The sequence below is a fragment of the Ustilago hordei genome (genome assembly GCF_900519145.1).
Source record: "Ustilago hordei strain Uho2 genome assembly, contig: UHO2_contig_11, whole genome shotgun sequence".
Classification (NCBI taxonomy): Eukaryota; Fungi; Basidiomycota; class Ustilaginomycetes; order Ustilaginales; family Ustilaginaceae; genus Ustilago; species Ustilago hordei.
Window position 1 is genome coordinate 315,883 of NW_024545272.1, and position 14,465 is coordinate 330,347.

General features: G+C 51.0%; 4 protein-coding genes across 4 annotated transcripts; 2 read left to right on the forward strand and 2 right to left on the reverse strand.

Annotated features, from left to right (window-relative positions):
- Positions 1 to 3,490: 3,490 nt before the first annotated feature.
- On the reverse strand, positions 3,491 to 5,338 carry UHO2_04925 (putative aminopeptidase P, cytoplasmic; the record flags this gene model as incomplete). The annotated part of the gene is made up of 1 exon (XM_041557456.1): positions 3,491 to 5,338. The coding sequence occupies one exon, from the start codon at positions 5,336 to 5,338 to the stop codon at positions 3,491 to 3,493; it is 1,848 nt and encodes a 615-aa protein (XP_041413390.1).
- A 1,119-nt stretch (positions 5,339 to 6,457) lies between these two features.
- On the reverse strand, positions 6,458 to 7,846 carry UHO2_04926 (putative adenosylhomocysteinase; the record flags this gene model as incomplete). Its single annotated transcript, XM_041557457.1, has 2 exons — positions 6,458 to 7,738; positions 7,832 to 7,846. The coding sequence occupies 2 exons, from the start codon at positions 7,844 to 7,846 to the stop codon at positions 6,458 to 6,460; spliced, it is 1,296 nt and encodes a 431-aa protein (XP_041413391.1).
- Positions 7,847 to 9,591: 1,745 nt separating this feature from the next.
- On the forward strand, positions 9,592 to 11,202 carry UHO2_04927 (putative cell division control protein CDC3; the record flags this gene model as incomplete). The annotated part of the gene is made up of 4 exons (XM_041557458.1): positions 9,592 to 9,874; positions 9,977 to 10,058; positions 10,160 to 10,294; positions 10,431 to 11,202. The coding sequence occupies 4 exons, from the start codon at positions 9,592 to 9,594 to the stop codon at positions 11,200 to 11,202; spliced, it is 1,272 nt and encodes a 423-aa protein (XP_041413392.1).
- An 859-nt stretch (positions 11,203 to 12,061) lies between these two features.
- Positions 12,062 to 14,437, forward strand: UHO2_04928 (uncharacterized protein; the record flags this gene model as incomplete). The annotated part of the gene is made up of 10 exons (XM_041557459.1): positions 12,062 to 12,233; positions 12,301 to 12,411; positions 12,496 to 12,598; positions 12,682 to 12,779; positions 12,872 to 13,032; positions 13,116 to 13,199; positions 13,282 to 13,365; positions 13,444 to 13,906; positions 13,979 to 14,145; positions 14,228 to 14,437. 10 exons carry the CDS (start codon positions 12,062 to 12,064, stop codon positions 14,435 to 14,437), a joined length of 1,653 nt encoding a protein of 550 aa, XP_041413393.1.
- Between the last annotated feature and the right edge of the window lie 28 nt (positions 14,438 to 14,465).

The window sequence follows — 14,465 nt, forward strand, 5'->3', positions numbered from 1 at the left end:
TTTACTATCGTAGGTTTTGGCTGACCTCTGTGGACACTCTGTTCAGGGGTAGCTCAGCACAATCAATATCAATGCATAGGTTATGATGACACCAAGGTCTGGTGTGAGTGTTGATGATGATGAGGTTGATGGTGTTGGTGATAAGGTTGGTGGTGTCAACACAAGTGTCCAGTGTGTTGACTGAGGCTTGAGGTGATCCCCAGACTGCAGTGGACTACTGCCTTTGGTTCTATCTATATCCGGACTGCTAACCTGCTATGGGGCACTTTCAGATGTCAGGTAGTGGTGATACAACACACACACTATGATGAGGAGCAACCTTGATAGATTGCTGCTATGCTGACTGAAAACTAATGAGTACTTATGTTTCTAAAGTATTGACTAGTTGTATGGTGAGTAGAGTGGATGAGGATCCACTCGACCTTTGATGATGAGAAAGCATGGTTATATACCTCTTCACAGCATTGCCAGCGATGCTGCTCCTGCTCTCTCTCCAGAGAGTACCTTCTTCATCAAGTACTGTTCAGGGGGCCTCTCCTGCTTGCTTGGCCCCCTGTGCCTCTTGAGCTGTTTCGACTCCTTCGACACTGCTCCTCCTCCTTGCTATCCTGCTTGTTTGGCACCCTTGTGCCTCCTGTCGACTCCTTCGACACTGCTCCTCCTCCTCAGGACCTGCTTGCCAGTTCCCTATACACTGCTCCTTCTCCTTTGACCAGTGACGGTTCCTTTGACTCTTGTCTCTCAAGCCCCCTGAGTGGTAACCATCTGCATGCTCCTTGAGCTTGGTCCTCTTTGTGGCTGTGCCTGCTCCTCCTCACATATGGCTCCATGCTCCTTTGCATGTGAGTCTGTAGGAGTCCATGGTCTCCATGGAAACTGCACTATGACCATGCTTTCTACTGGTATTGACTAGATCTCCGATACCTGTGCTCCTTCCATATGAACCAGTGACCCTCCTGCTTCTCGAGCATCCAGGCCCATGACACCTCTCTCGAACTGATTCCTGTGAGGTCTGTCATACTTAGCATGGTATTACGATTCCCACTGAGCTCTGTAGTAACAACTTCATTCCTACTGATCTGGATGAGTTATGCCATAGAATCATTTCTACTACAGATCTCAGTGGACTCTGCCTTAAGCTCTCGCTTAGCCTGATTCCATGATTTCTGCACTCCTCTTCATATGACTTCAACCCTTCTTGCCTCTTGTGCATCCGGTCCCATGACACGCCTTTGGTGTTGATCGTTATCCGGACCGCTTATAATGAACCGCCTTCGGGCTGTCAATGAGCAGTGATATGACACACATGCTATGTTAGGAGCCATGTCTTATGATTGCTACTGCTTGACGAGATACTAATGTATACTTTATGTGAAAGCTATAACTAGTACTGTATGGTGTAGAGTGGATAGGGATCCACTTGACCACTTATGACAAGAAGGTATGGTTATATACATCTTTGCAGTGTTGCCTGCGACTCTGCTCTGGCTCTCTCTCCAGAGAGTACCCTCTTTGTTGAGCACTGTGGTAGGGGTCTCTACCAAGGCAACTCCTCCTTGTCAGGGCTCACTTGTCCTGTGACTTCACTCTTTGGCACTGTTTCCCATCTGTCCAGTGGATGGAAAAGGTCCTTGTATTGCTTCATCATTGATAGAGGCCTTTCCCACTTCATCTGAGTGGTGACTCACACCCCCTTCCTCTCATCTACCTCCTGACTCCAGTGCCCATCTTCTTACACCAGTTTCATCATCATGTAAGGCCCCTACTTCATCCAATGGTGTCCTCTCCTTGTTCAGTAACCTCTTCTTGCCATATCAGTGATAGAGGTGCCTTCTCAAACCAATCCTCATAATATCTGTTGTACTTAGCATGGTATTACCTTTCCCACTGCACTCTGTAATAATGACCTCATTCCTGCTGATCCTGACAAGTTATGCCATAGAGTCATTTCTACTACCAATCTCAGTGAACTCTGCCTTAAGCTCTCACTTAGCCCAATCCTGCAATTTCTGTGCTCCTCTTCATATGACTTCAATCTTCTTGCTTCCTGCGCCTCCGGTCCCATGACACCCGACACTGCCCATCCTCCTCATGGTACCAGTGTCAGTCCCCTCTGCCCTGCTCCCTCTCCTCTCAACCCATGGCCATTCCCTTGGCCCCTATCTGATGGCCCTCCCTGACCATGTGACCATCCTTATTGTCCACTCCTGTCCATGCTACCTTGTGACTGGTCCTGTGCAATCAATAGCACATCCCCCTGTGTGGTAACTGGCTGCTTTCACTTGAGCTTGGTCCTCTTCTTGGCTGAACTTGGGCCCCCTCTTTGCATGTGAAACCTTTCTTGTCATCCTAACCTTGCCCCTTGATGATGGAGACCTTCCCTACCAAGTTTCCCATTGTTTCCCTGTAGCCCCTCTGCTTGTTCCATCCCGAGGGGAGCTTCTTGCAGTGCATTTTGGTGAAATCAACTAGGTAGTCGTAATCTGGTTGATTTCAGCAGAATCAACCAGACAGATGTGATGTGGTTGTTGTTGGTGAAGTCAACTGGAAACCTGTGATCTGGTTGATTTCACAATTTCGAGTGCACAAAGCTCCTCATATCTCATTTCGGATCTTCCTGCGCAGCTTCTATGACATTTGGCGGCCCACATGCTGTCATGACTACGATCTAATGCCATCAAGGTAGGATTGCAAAATGAACATCGACCACAGCTGACCCTGATAAACTTTATGTCAGATCACGCAGCCCTGGTTGCCAAAACAATCACCAATGCATACTATAAGCAACCTCAACCTAAAAGGCCTGTCTTCTCAAGGAAATGGATCATCGGCAGAACATTCCTTCAAGTGGTTAACAACATAATCCGTTTCCACCTCATGTCCAATCCCACTCCCAATACGAGCATAAACCCGACCTCCGAACTAATCTCGAGAACGACATAATCTAACTCTCAGGGCCATGATCTCAATACATCCTCTGAATCTCCTCCTTTCGCTCTCCTCCCCTCTCTATCTCCTGACCATTGGTCTACTCATCAGAGGTCATGATCTGTTGCTCTGGCCTACGACTCTCTCACCCAAACACCGGGAAGTCACCTCTCTACGGGGACCCACTGTTGATGGCTTGTGCACTCTCTGGGAGTTCACCCTTAGCCAAGGAGACACCCCCTTTCTCTTCAATTTTGTATGTACTTTTTCATTCCTTTTCTTCTCGATGCAATTGAACTTAGGCCGTACGGCCTAATATATATATATATAATCCTCCTCTCTTTTTTTGCATTGATTACCTCGTCCTATCTTTGGGCATCCTCGCGCCTGATCAGGAAGACTTGTCTCAGGATCAATGGCCAGCATTGGGACGAGCTCACAAAAGAGGCCTGGGTACCTTTCATCACACGAAAACAGCGTTCAACGCAGCATTGACATGAGAGAGAATGCAGTTGAGAAGGTCACAATTCCAGGCTATTGGTATCTTTCCGCTGATGCAAGCTTAGACACGAGCGCTACACTGACTCTTGAGCCACTTCAACGCACGTTCATCCCCTACCTTTTCGATCAAGGGCCCAACCTTCTGCAGCACCTCATCATGATAGCTGTTCAACCATTCCTTATCCTCCTTTGTCAACAGACTCGCATCTACCAGCGACACCTGGATCGGGCACATGGTCAAATGTTCGAAAGTCAAATAGCCCTTGTTGCCAAAGTTGTTAGGCGTCTTTGCAGGACGAAGGATGACCAAGTTCTCGATTCGAATACCCCATTTCCCATCCTGGTAGTAACCAGGTTCGTTCGAAACGACCATGTTCTCCTTGAGACTAGTCTCGTTGAATACAGCCCTGGTTCCAATTCCCTGGGGACCTTCGTGAACGTTGAGGAAATGACCAACACCGTGACCGGTTCCGTGACGGTAGTCGAGACCGTCCTCCCACAACGCACGACGAGCTAGAACATCGAGCAAGTACCCTGTGGTACCTTTGGGGAAAACGGCACGATCGATAGCGATGTGACCTTGAAGAACCCGTGTAAAAGCACGGATGTGTTCGGGTGCAGGTGTTCCGAAATGCCACGTTCGGGTGACGTCGGTGGTTCCATCCGTGAATTGGGCTCCCGAGTCACAGAGATAGATCTCGTCAACATCGATAGCAGGGCAACTGGCGGGATCGGGACTATAGTGAATGATAGCACCATTAGGACCAGTCGAAGAGATGGTAGTGAAACTCTCCCCCCTGAAGTGTTCGAGCGATTGACGGTAAGAACTGAGCTTATCAGCACCTTCTGACTCCGTAACCTTCTTCCCGGCATGCAATTGCTCCTCCAACCAAGCAAAGTACTGGCACAACGCAACACCATCCCTGATATGACTCTGTCTGAACCCTTGCAATTCAACCTCATTCTTGATGGATTTCTGATCACCTACAATCGACCTTACAATCTCCACCTTACCCGCCCCACCCAAAGCTTCCTGCACCGCCAAAGAAGCACTCTTACCAATCAAAATCTTACCTCCTTCACCCAACTCCCCACCGATCTTGTGCAGGTCATTGTAGAACTCCGAGTAAGGTCTCAGCGTAACGTCAGCCCCCAAAGCTGCTTTAACATCCTCCGTCAGCTGATGCTCATTGACGTACAACAGCACCTTGTCCAACAGTACCAAGGCAAACGAGAAAAAGACGGGATTGTAAGGAACATCCGTTCCACGCAGGTTGAACAACCAAGCGACTTCGTCCAACATATTAGCCACAAAGCCCTGGGCGTTTTTCTTGTTGATCTCATCGCGCAACTCTCGGATCTTGTCCGAGGAGGAACGACCGGCAATTTCATCCTTGAGCACGAAAATAGGCTGAGCGGGTCTCGAGGGTCGTTGGTCAGCCCAAACCTGATCCACAAGGTTCTCCTTGATGGGCACGAGACTAGAACCGATCTTTTTCAGCTCTGCAGTAATATCCTTAGCATCGTTGGCAGAGATGAGCGAAGCGTCCATGCCGATCTTCGACTTAGCAGGTAAATTCTTAGACAGATACTCTTGCCAAGTAGGCACATTGGGTTCTCCTTGCTTCATCAGAGTCCAAACAGAAGGTTCGAGTTGTTGGCCAGCTTGAAGGAAGTACCTTCCGTCGGTAAAGAGGAGAGCTTTGTTGGTGGTAACGACAGCGGAACCAGCGGAACCGGTGAAACCGGTAATATAACCTCTACGAAGGTCAGATTCAGCAGGATACTCGGAAGCGTGTTCATCACCAGATGGGATGACGTAAGCTTCAACGCCGTGTCTGGCCATGAGCTCACGAAGAGCTTGGACGCGTTGGGTTGTGTCAACCCTTCCTGTTGCAATAGCGCCCATGTTGGTGGAAGTGGAGGCGGCACGGGATTTGTGAAGATGTTGAAGACCGAAGGATCGCTGTTGAGGTCCAGAAAAACCAAGTGCCACTGAGTTTCGGGAAGCTTGAAGCAAAGTTCCTCTTGAGGAGATGCTGGAGGAGAAGGAAGTGGGCGACACTTTGAAAGCGACGCCAGGGGCAGATGTGTGGAGGGGAGTCACTCGAAGTGTTTGTCGAGATGAAAGTGAAGAAGTGAAAGGTTTGGAAGTGATAGCAAGCAACCTAGTGGATCCAGCTATCATCTACTTAGGAGTGAAAGGGAACAGGAATGAGTGAAAATGCAGTCTCTGTGCAAGTGATGCATGGAAGGATGATGAAGGGTGGAAGGAGCTGCGGAAAGCGTCGTTCCACGATCCGATCAAAATCAGCGCATTTGGTCGGTGCATTTTTCGGGACACGGGCGCTCAGATCACCCCGTCTCTGCCACGGCTCGACTGTAAATTTGGGACTGTCCAAAAATCGAACTTGCGCTTGTCGGCACGTGACTTCCGATATTCGTGCATTCTCATCATTGCATCAAGCCGGAGAAGCGTCTCTTTCGCTGAGTTCCAGCACATCGTTCGCACAACATCGTTCGCACACACACGCTTGACAAGTAGATTGTATGTGACCTTGTTGAGAAGGTCGGGGGAATAAGATGCATTGCTAACACGACAAAGTGGAAATGTATTTTGTATGCGGGGAACCAACGAATACGGGAAGCAGAATTGTGTAGGGATGGTGGTCCTTTGCTGGACTGCGCACACCAACCTCTTCATCAAAAGAGAAGCGTGCGAGTCAAGAAGCTTTTGGGAGGGTAGGAGAAAGCTTAGGGCCTAAAATGAAGAAATGTAAGATATATGTGCGAGTGTGTGTGTGGATGTATTAGCCCGTTGAGTACTGTTACAGTGAGTCTTGGTGACTCTTGCAGAGAGAGAGAGAGAGAGAGATAGAAGATTTGCATGGAAAGAAAACCTCGGAAGCTGAACAGAAGTGTGGCAAAAGAAGAAGAAAAAGACGATCAAAGGCAAGGTACCAACATCCCTAAGCCTCCCTTTTCGTAGCGACAAAAATGGGAGATGCTGCGACGCAAAGCGAAACGCTTAGTATCGGTAGGTGTCGCGCTTGAAAGGACCCTCGACGGGAAGGTCGAGGTAGTCGGCCTGGACCTTGGTAAGCTTGGTGAGCTTGGCGTTGAGACGGCCAAGGTGGGCAACAGCGACCTCCTCGTCGAGCTCCTTGGGCAGCATGTAGACCTCACCACGCTTGTACTGACCAAGCTTGTCGTTCCAGAGAGCGATCTGGGCAAGGGTCTGGTTGCAGAACGAAGCCGACATGATGAAAGAAGGGTGACCAGTGGCACAGCCAAGGTTGACCAGACGACCCTCGGCAAGGAGGAGGATGCGCTTGCCGTTCTTCAGGGTGTATCGGTCGACCTGAGGCTTGATGTTGCTAACGCTCTGAGCGTTGGCCTTGAGCCAAGCGACGTCGATCTCAATGTCGAAGTGACCAATGTTGCAAACGATGGCGTCGTCCTTCATAGCCTCAAAGTGCTTGCCGGTGATGATGTCACGGCAACCGGTGGTGGTGACAAAGATGTCGGCCTGCGGGGCAACGTCGTCCATAAGATCGACCTGGTAACCGGCCATGGAAGCCTGGAGAGCGTTGATGGGGTCGATCTCGGTAACGATGACACGGCAACCGTAGCCACGGAGCGACTCGGCGCAACCCTTTCCGACATCACCGAAACCGGCAACAATGGCGACCTTACCGCCAAGCATGACATCGGTGGCACGCTTGATACCGTCGACAAGCGACTCACGGCATCCGTAGTAGTTGTCGAACTTGGACTTGGTAACCGAGTCGTTGACGTTGATGGCGGCAAGCTTGAGGGTACCCTTCTTCATGGCAGAGTAAAGGATGTGAACACCGGTGGTGGTCTCCTCGGAAACACCCTTGATCTGGTCAAGAAGCTGGGGGAACCTGTTGTGAACCAACCAGGTCAAGTCTCCACCGTCGTCGAGGATCATGTTGGGGCCCTCGGGGTGAGCGGTGAGGGTCTGCTCGAGACACCAGTCGTACTCCTCCTCGGTCTCACCCTTCCAGGCGAAGACGGGGACGCCGGTAGCAGCGATGGCGGCAGCGGCGTGGTCCTGGGTGGAGAAGATGTTGCAGGAAGCCCAGGTGACCTGAGCACCGAGAGCAACGAGGGTCTCGATAAGGACGGCAGTCTGGATGGTCATGTGGAGCGAACCAGCGATGCGGGCACCCTTGAGAGGCTGCTCGGCACTGTACTTGGTTCGGAGGGCCATGAGACCGGGCATCTCGCCCTCGGCGATCTCAATCTCCTTGCGGCCGAAAGCGGCGAGCGAGATGTCGGCGACCTGTTGTATCACAGAGGCGAAAAAAAGAAGCATGTCAGTGGACTGCCACAATGCGGAAGAGGGCGCACGGGCGAGGGTGAGCCTTCAACGTACCTTGTAGTTAGGCATTGTGAATATACGTAATGGAATGGAAGGAGGGGGAGAAGGTGTGTGTGGTGGTGAGAAGGGAAAGGTGTGTGTGTGGTTGGTCTATGATCGAGCCTTTCAGGAAGAAATCAGATGTGAGCGAAATTTGACAGGCGCCTGCGCTGGTGCCAAACAGACACGCCCAAGACCAACTGAACAAAGATGAACACGTTCGCCACATTGTGTTGAGCTGCTGTCAAGGGCAAGCTGGTTGAATCCTCCGTTTTGGCCATCCGAGAAGGTTCGCGCCAATCTGCCTGTCTCTCTCACAATGAAAGGCAAAAGGATGCTCTGTGCTTTTGACAGGAGCCTCTTCTCTCCTCTCCTGTTCTTCTCGCTCAATACCAAAAAAATTCTGCCCCTTTTTTTTTTTTCTTTTTCTTTTTTCTTTTTCTTTTTTCTTTTTCTTTTTTTCGTGCACTCACACACAAGACCCTTCGCGCTAGAGAGGGTGAGACGTCGATCATGGCTGTCGGCCGTGTCTGAAGCGGTTTTACTTGCTGTCCAATCTCTGTTGGAGATTACGATCCAGCGCGACGCTAAAGGATGACGCGGAGCCGATCCGGTTAGATGACCGATCTGATCAGAGATCGAGCCGAGCCGATCTAACCAGAGATCGGGTGCAACACAGTCCCGCTCGTTGTCGTGGTAGATCATTAAGTAGGAGTACTCCCACCATCGGCATGTGCCGCTCACATGTATATATATCTCACAGAGAGCACTAAGCTCTCGCCACATTCCTTTAGTCAATTTAGTATATGTTTCCGCCTTAAAAGAGTAGTGACATCGTACTTGGACTATCCCCGATCGCCAGTATCGGGACCCAAACGACGTCAAACTTCAACATTTTCAGGCCGTACATGCGCCCTCGTTGAAGCCTTAAAACTCTTCTGAGGTCCGTTGCAGCTCGCAGTGCGGGCCAGATGAGCGGGTCTTTGCTTGAGCTCAAATGTAGAATCAGACAAGGTGATGATTGTCAAGACTACTCACTGTATGAGGAAAGAAGGAATCTCGGTTCACAAGTTTGTAACTACTGACGGCGTTCGGCACTTGAACTTTGAAATCGCGCTTATACTCTCTCCAGCGGGAATTGTATTCCTCGCGCTTGAATATCTCGCTGTCCAAGTTCAATTCAAGAAATGAGACACACAGTTTTAGGCTGGCGACTGTGCCCCTTCTTGTTCTTCTGAGTCCAAGCGAGCCAAACAGATGCGATGCGTGTGGTGCGTGTGGTGCGTGTGGTGCGTGTTGGCCTGTCGCCCTTTCTACGCCTAGAGACTAGAATGCGTGTGGCACCAAGACACTCTCTCACACAGAGTGCTGTGCGCACGCACACACCAGCCAGAACAACGAGCTGCTTCACTTCGATTCTGAGAGTGCAAGCAACTCACCAACACCTGCATCCAACCTTCCGATCTTTGCACAATACCTGTTCGATCCTACCCTACGCTTCTGGCAGCTCGTCGACACATCCCACACCTCGGCTTTCTGAGGTGATCGACAGCCTCCCATTCTCGACCCCTCCCTTTTTACGACCCTCACGGACGCTTTGTGCTCACGTTTGAACAACGACAGCTCGTGTCAACCTCGTCATCAGCGCTCTTTCGCTTCCAATCGATCTCGCAGCGCAGCGCTGTGCTTTTGTCTGGATCTGCGCATCGCTCCTATCTCGACGTCATCATTCGCAGTACCAAACTCGAAAGCAGTTCCTTTACACATAAAGCATCATGAACGGTCACGACGTTGACACTTCAGCAAACGCTGGCGCCATTGCCGCTGGACGAAAGAAGTTGATGGGCTACGTCGGCTTTGCCAACTTGCCCAACCAGGTTCACCGCAAGAGTGTTCGCAAAGGTTTCACCTTCACCGCCATGGTTGTCGGAGAGTCGGGTCTCGGCAAGTCAACACTGATCAACACGCTTTTCAACACCACCCTCTACCCTCGCAAAGAGGTCCCACCTCCTCATCAGGAGCGACCAAAGACAGTTGCGATCGAATCGATCAGCTCTGGTAGGTATCAAACACTGCAGCATGGATCGTGCTCTCGCATGCTACCAACTCGAATACTGACATCCTTAACTTTTGCTGCAATCCTACTTGCTGCAATCACAGACATCGAGGAGAACGGTGTTCGCTTGAGACTCAACGTCGTCGACACTCCAGGTTTCGGTGATTACATCAACAACGATGAAAGGTAGGTAGTCTCGCCTCAATTCCGCTCACCACTGTAACAATCATGCTGACCTTTGCTCTTCCCGCTCGCGTACTGCCATCTACCTTGTTTGTTCTCCGCAGCTGGAAGCCCATCGTTGACAACATCGAGTCTCGTTTCGACAACTACCTCGAACAGGAGAACCGCGTCAACCGCAACAAGCTCCAAGACAACCGTGTCCACGCCTGCATCTACTTTGTTCAGCCTACCGGTCACAGGTAAGTGTCCACATGAATAGAAGCCTATCCTATCCTTGTCAGCTTCCAGCACAGATCTACTGACGCCATTGCCTTGAGGCTATCATGCCCTCATCATCACGCTCGCCTCGCTCCGCCTTGTCATGCAACACCACAGCTTGCGACCTATCGACATTGAGTTCATGCGCCGACTGCATCAGAAGGTCAACCTCATCCCCGTCATTGCCAAGTCGGACACGCTCACCGACGAAGAGATTGCAGCATTCAAGCAGCGCATCCTCAACGACATTGCACACCACCAGATCGAGATCTTCCACGCACCCATGTACGAGAATGAGGACGAAGAGACGATGCTCGAGATTCAGGAGATTCAGGGCAAGGTGCCTTTCGCCGTCGTCGGATCCAACACGGAAATCGACACACCCGATGGTCGACGCGTTCGCGGACGAGCGTACCCATGGGGTGTCATCGAGGTGGACAACGAGGAGCACTGCGACTTTGTCAAGCTGCGACAAATGCTCATTCACACGCACATGGAGGAGCTCAAGGAGCACACCAACAACGTCCTCTACGAAAAGTACCGAAGCGAGAAGCTGGCTGCTATGGGCGTCACACAGGATCAGTCGGTATTCAAGGAGGTCAACCCAGCAGCCAAGATGGCCGAGGAGCGTGCTATTCACGAGGCAAGATTGAGGAAGATGGAGAACGAGATGAAGGCTGTCTTCCAGCAGAAAGTTGCCGAAAAGGAGGCCAAGCTCAAGCAGAGCGAGGAGGAGTTGTATGCCCGTCACCGCGAGATGCGCGATGCATTGGAGAAGCAGAGGCTAGAGTTGGAAGACAAGCGTCGACGACTTGAAAGCGGCCGCCCACTTACGCCTGAAAAGGTCTCACAGGCAACCAAGAAGAAAGGCTTCTCTCTACGAAACTAAGAACCAAAAAGGTCAAACGGAGGGCCGATTGAGAGAAGAGGTGGCATGATGGTGACTACTACTACTACTGCTGCTATTGCTGCTATTGCTGCTATTGCTGCTGTTGCTCTGGCGCTCGTCATCGATCGAGCCCGAACAAATATCCATTCTTGAGCGCTGGGGGGGTGGGTTTCAAAAGGGGAGATGGTTTGACTCAAGATCGCTTCCAGGCAGGTGTCAAACACCTCATCACTCGATCCCTGCGGTTAACTTGCCTCTCATCTTTTCTCGATTCGGCTCTTCCGGCATTTTTAGCCACTCTATGCTTCGGCTCCAAGTTGTCTTCTCGTCTTGTTCTTTTCCCTGCAATACCAGCGATGATTTCTCGATTTGAAAACTTTAACCATATTTGCTTGAACAGCGAGTTGGTTTCGATCAACGCGGTCACTCATATCGGCCTTTCCGTTCCTGAAAGAAGGCGCTATGACCGAGTCTGTAGTGGCAGAAGCCGGCATCACGTCTAGCGTCACAGCCAGGATGACAGCCGACTCAGCTTTTTCGGATGGTCCGATTCCGCGAAACGGCCTATTTTGACAGCTGAAGTGCATCTGATCCGATGCAGGACGACAGTCTGCTCTTGACTAAAGCTATTCAGTCATGAGCCGCTTCGAGTGCGTTCAGACCATCAAGGAGCTGCTCATCGCTGGTTCTGCAAGAGACAGTGGTGAGGCGCGGCTTTGGATTGATAAATCGCCCTAACCCTAAGCCCGTCCTGGCCTACGTTTCTCCTCTTTCCTCTTTGCCACGCCACGCCATGCCCTCCTTCCATCCTCGCTCAGAGAGACCGAGGTAGCCTCATCACGTCGATCTCATCTTCACAATGCGCTTCTCGATGCTGGTTGCTCTCTTGTCCACTTGGACCAGCATCTTGGCTTTCCCAGGATTGAACCGGTTGAGAAGCACTGACCTTCCAGCGCAGCCACCTTCGCTCTCCAACCTCGATGCCTTGGGCCTCTCGTCAACACAGCGACAAGCACTGTTCAGCATTACAGGTAAGCACCCTCCCTGGGCCCCTTCACATCCTAGCCTCTTGCTGACATTCAAGCTCAACCGCGCCAGATTCGCCCACGACCGACTACTCCGGCCAGCAATGTTACTCTCACATCTACGACCAAGTCAAACAAGGATGTGCTCGAGAAGCCGATATGGAGCCTAGAGAACGCATGCTTGGTGAGCCTTCCACCATTACTAACCCCCCTCCTCACCCCTTCTCCTCGGAAGCAATTCAGCTGACCCTCATCGGTTCTATTTCAGCCTCGGTCTTATTAACAATATGCGATCTACGAGCATCCAACCAAAGTGTACCTCTCGAATGCAGCACCACTGTCGAAGATAGTTCCCTAGCCACATGTGTCGAGTAAGTTCCCCACCACACACTGCCCAAGTTTGTGTCGATGTGCCTAGTCCTCACTCATCACACACCCTCTTGCTTTGTCTTAGAGCTTTGTCGAGGAGCACAAGACACTGGTCTAGCTATGCCGGTTACCTCAGAGAGATCCCGCAAATATGCTCTAGTTTGCAGCGATGGAGAGATACCGGTAAGTGAACTCTCCAACACACCGATGTCGATGGGTGGTATGAAATTGACTTGACTTGGTGGTTTGGGATAATACTGTAGATAGAGCCAGAGAGCTGTATCAAGCAGCAACAAGGGAGAAGGTCAAGTTGATCAAGATGTGGAGGGAGAAGTTGGAGGATGTGGGGATGGCGAATGAGGCTGAGAGAGGGGAGAGGGGGCGATGGTTGGGCGAGATGAGTGGGTTAGCGGTTCGGTTGAGGGAAGATTTGCAGGTAAGTGGCGCTGACACGATTGGGAGGGTGGTGTTGTGGTGCGATGAGAAACTGATTCTAGAATTGTACCTTTGTGTTTCCAGAGCCTACTCGACCAGCTTAGGGGATCGTTGGAGAAATATGGGGAGCAAGAGAAGGGCTTGGTGGAATCGATGCAGAATCTTGAGGTAAGAAAGCCGATGAAGGCCTTGAAAAATTAAACGTTTCAAATGCTGACTGTCATGAACGCACCCTTTTGTATTTGGACAGCCTCACCTCAGGGAGACCACTCTATCGCTGATGGGAGAATTAGCAGATGCTTCCCGATTGCATTCGGAGGAGATGTCGCTACAGGTAAGCTCACGATTGAACCTACAGTAGATCCTCAGTAACACGACCCTGAGCTGCATCTGTTTCCCGGCTACTGCACAGCTTCAGCAAGTCTCAACTCGACACGGCGACCTCTTGGGACAAGCCATGAATCAACACCTCAGCAAAGCCACAGAGGCGATCGAAAACGGCTTGGTAGCTCCAATGCAAGCCGCACAAGGTCTTGTTGCTCACCTCGACGCTCATACAGATGCTCTCCAGCTCGCGCTGCATGATCAGCACGATCTGGTCGGCACGCTGGCATCGGCTTCTGAAGCAATGGTTGACCGACAACAGCTGCACGAGCAGCAGCTTGTCAACGAGCTCAACGCCTTGAGACAGGTTCAGGAGGGGCTAAGCAGCATTGGAAACGAGATGAACGACACACACGCTCAGCTTGGGTTGCTGTTGCGATCACATCATTTTGCTCCGTCGTTCTTGTACAACACTGTCTTCGTTGTTGAACGAGTGGTGTTTTGGGCTTTGGGCGAGGTTGGACATAGGTCTGGGCTAGATGATCTCAATTGTAAGTGTCGGTGGGACAGTGGAACATGTGGAGGGGTCAAACGCTGATTTTGTTCCTCTTACTGTCTATTAGTGTCGGCGTGGCGATGTTTCCGCTGGCTTGTATTGTTCTGGCCTCTCTCGCTCAAATTGAGAGCCGTGGCAATGGCTACCGTGTCCATCGTGAAAAGCTTGCTGGCGGGAATGGTGCTGCTGTTTATGCTTCTCAGAGGGTGTTTACGACCTCTCTACATGCTCCTGGTAAGTCATCTCGCCCGACTCTCGACTGTGTACCTGTTCGTCAGCTGACATCTTGGCACCTTTTTCCGCTTTTCAGTCACAGCTTGGACTTGGAACAAAACAGCCCCTCACACGAAAAGAAGGAGTCGAAGATGGAGCGGAAGTCCGAATGGACCTCGAAGGTCAACTTTCATCCTCTTGGTATGTTGTTTCCCCTCGATCGATTGCTTCTCGTAGCATTCAACCTTTTGAGCATCGCCATCAACACGATTCGTCACGAAGGTCGCGAGTTCACTGTCCATCCGCTGTCTAATGCAATGCATAGGTTTGCTAATTGCGAA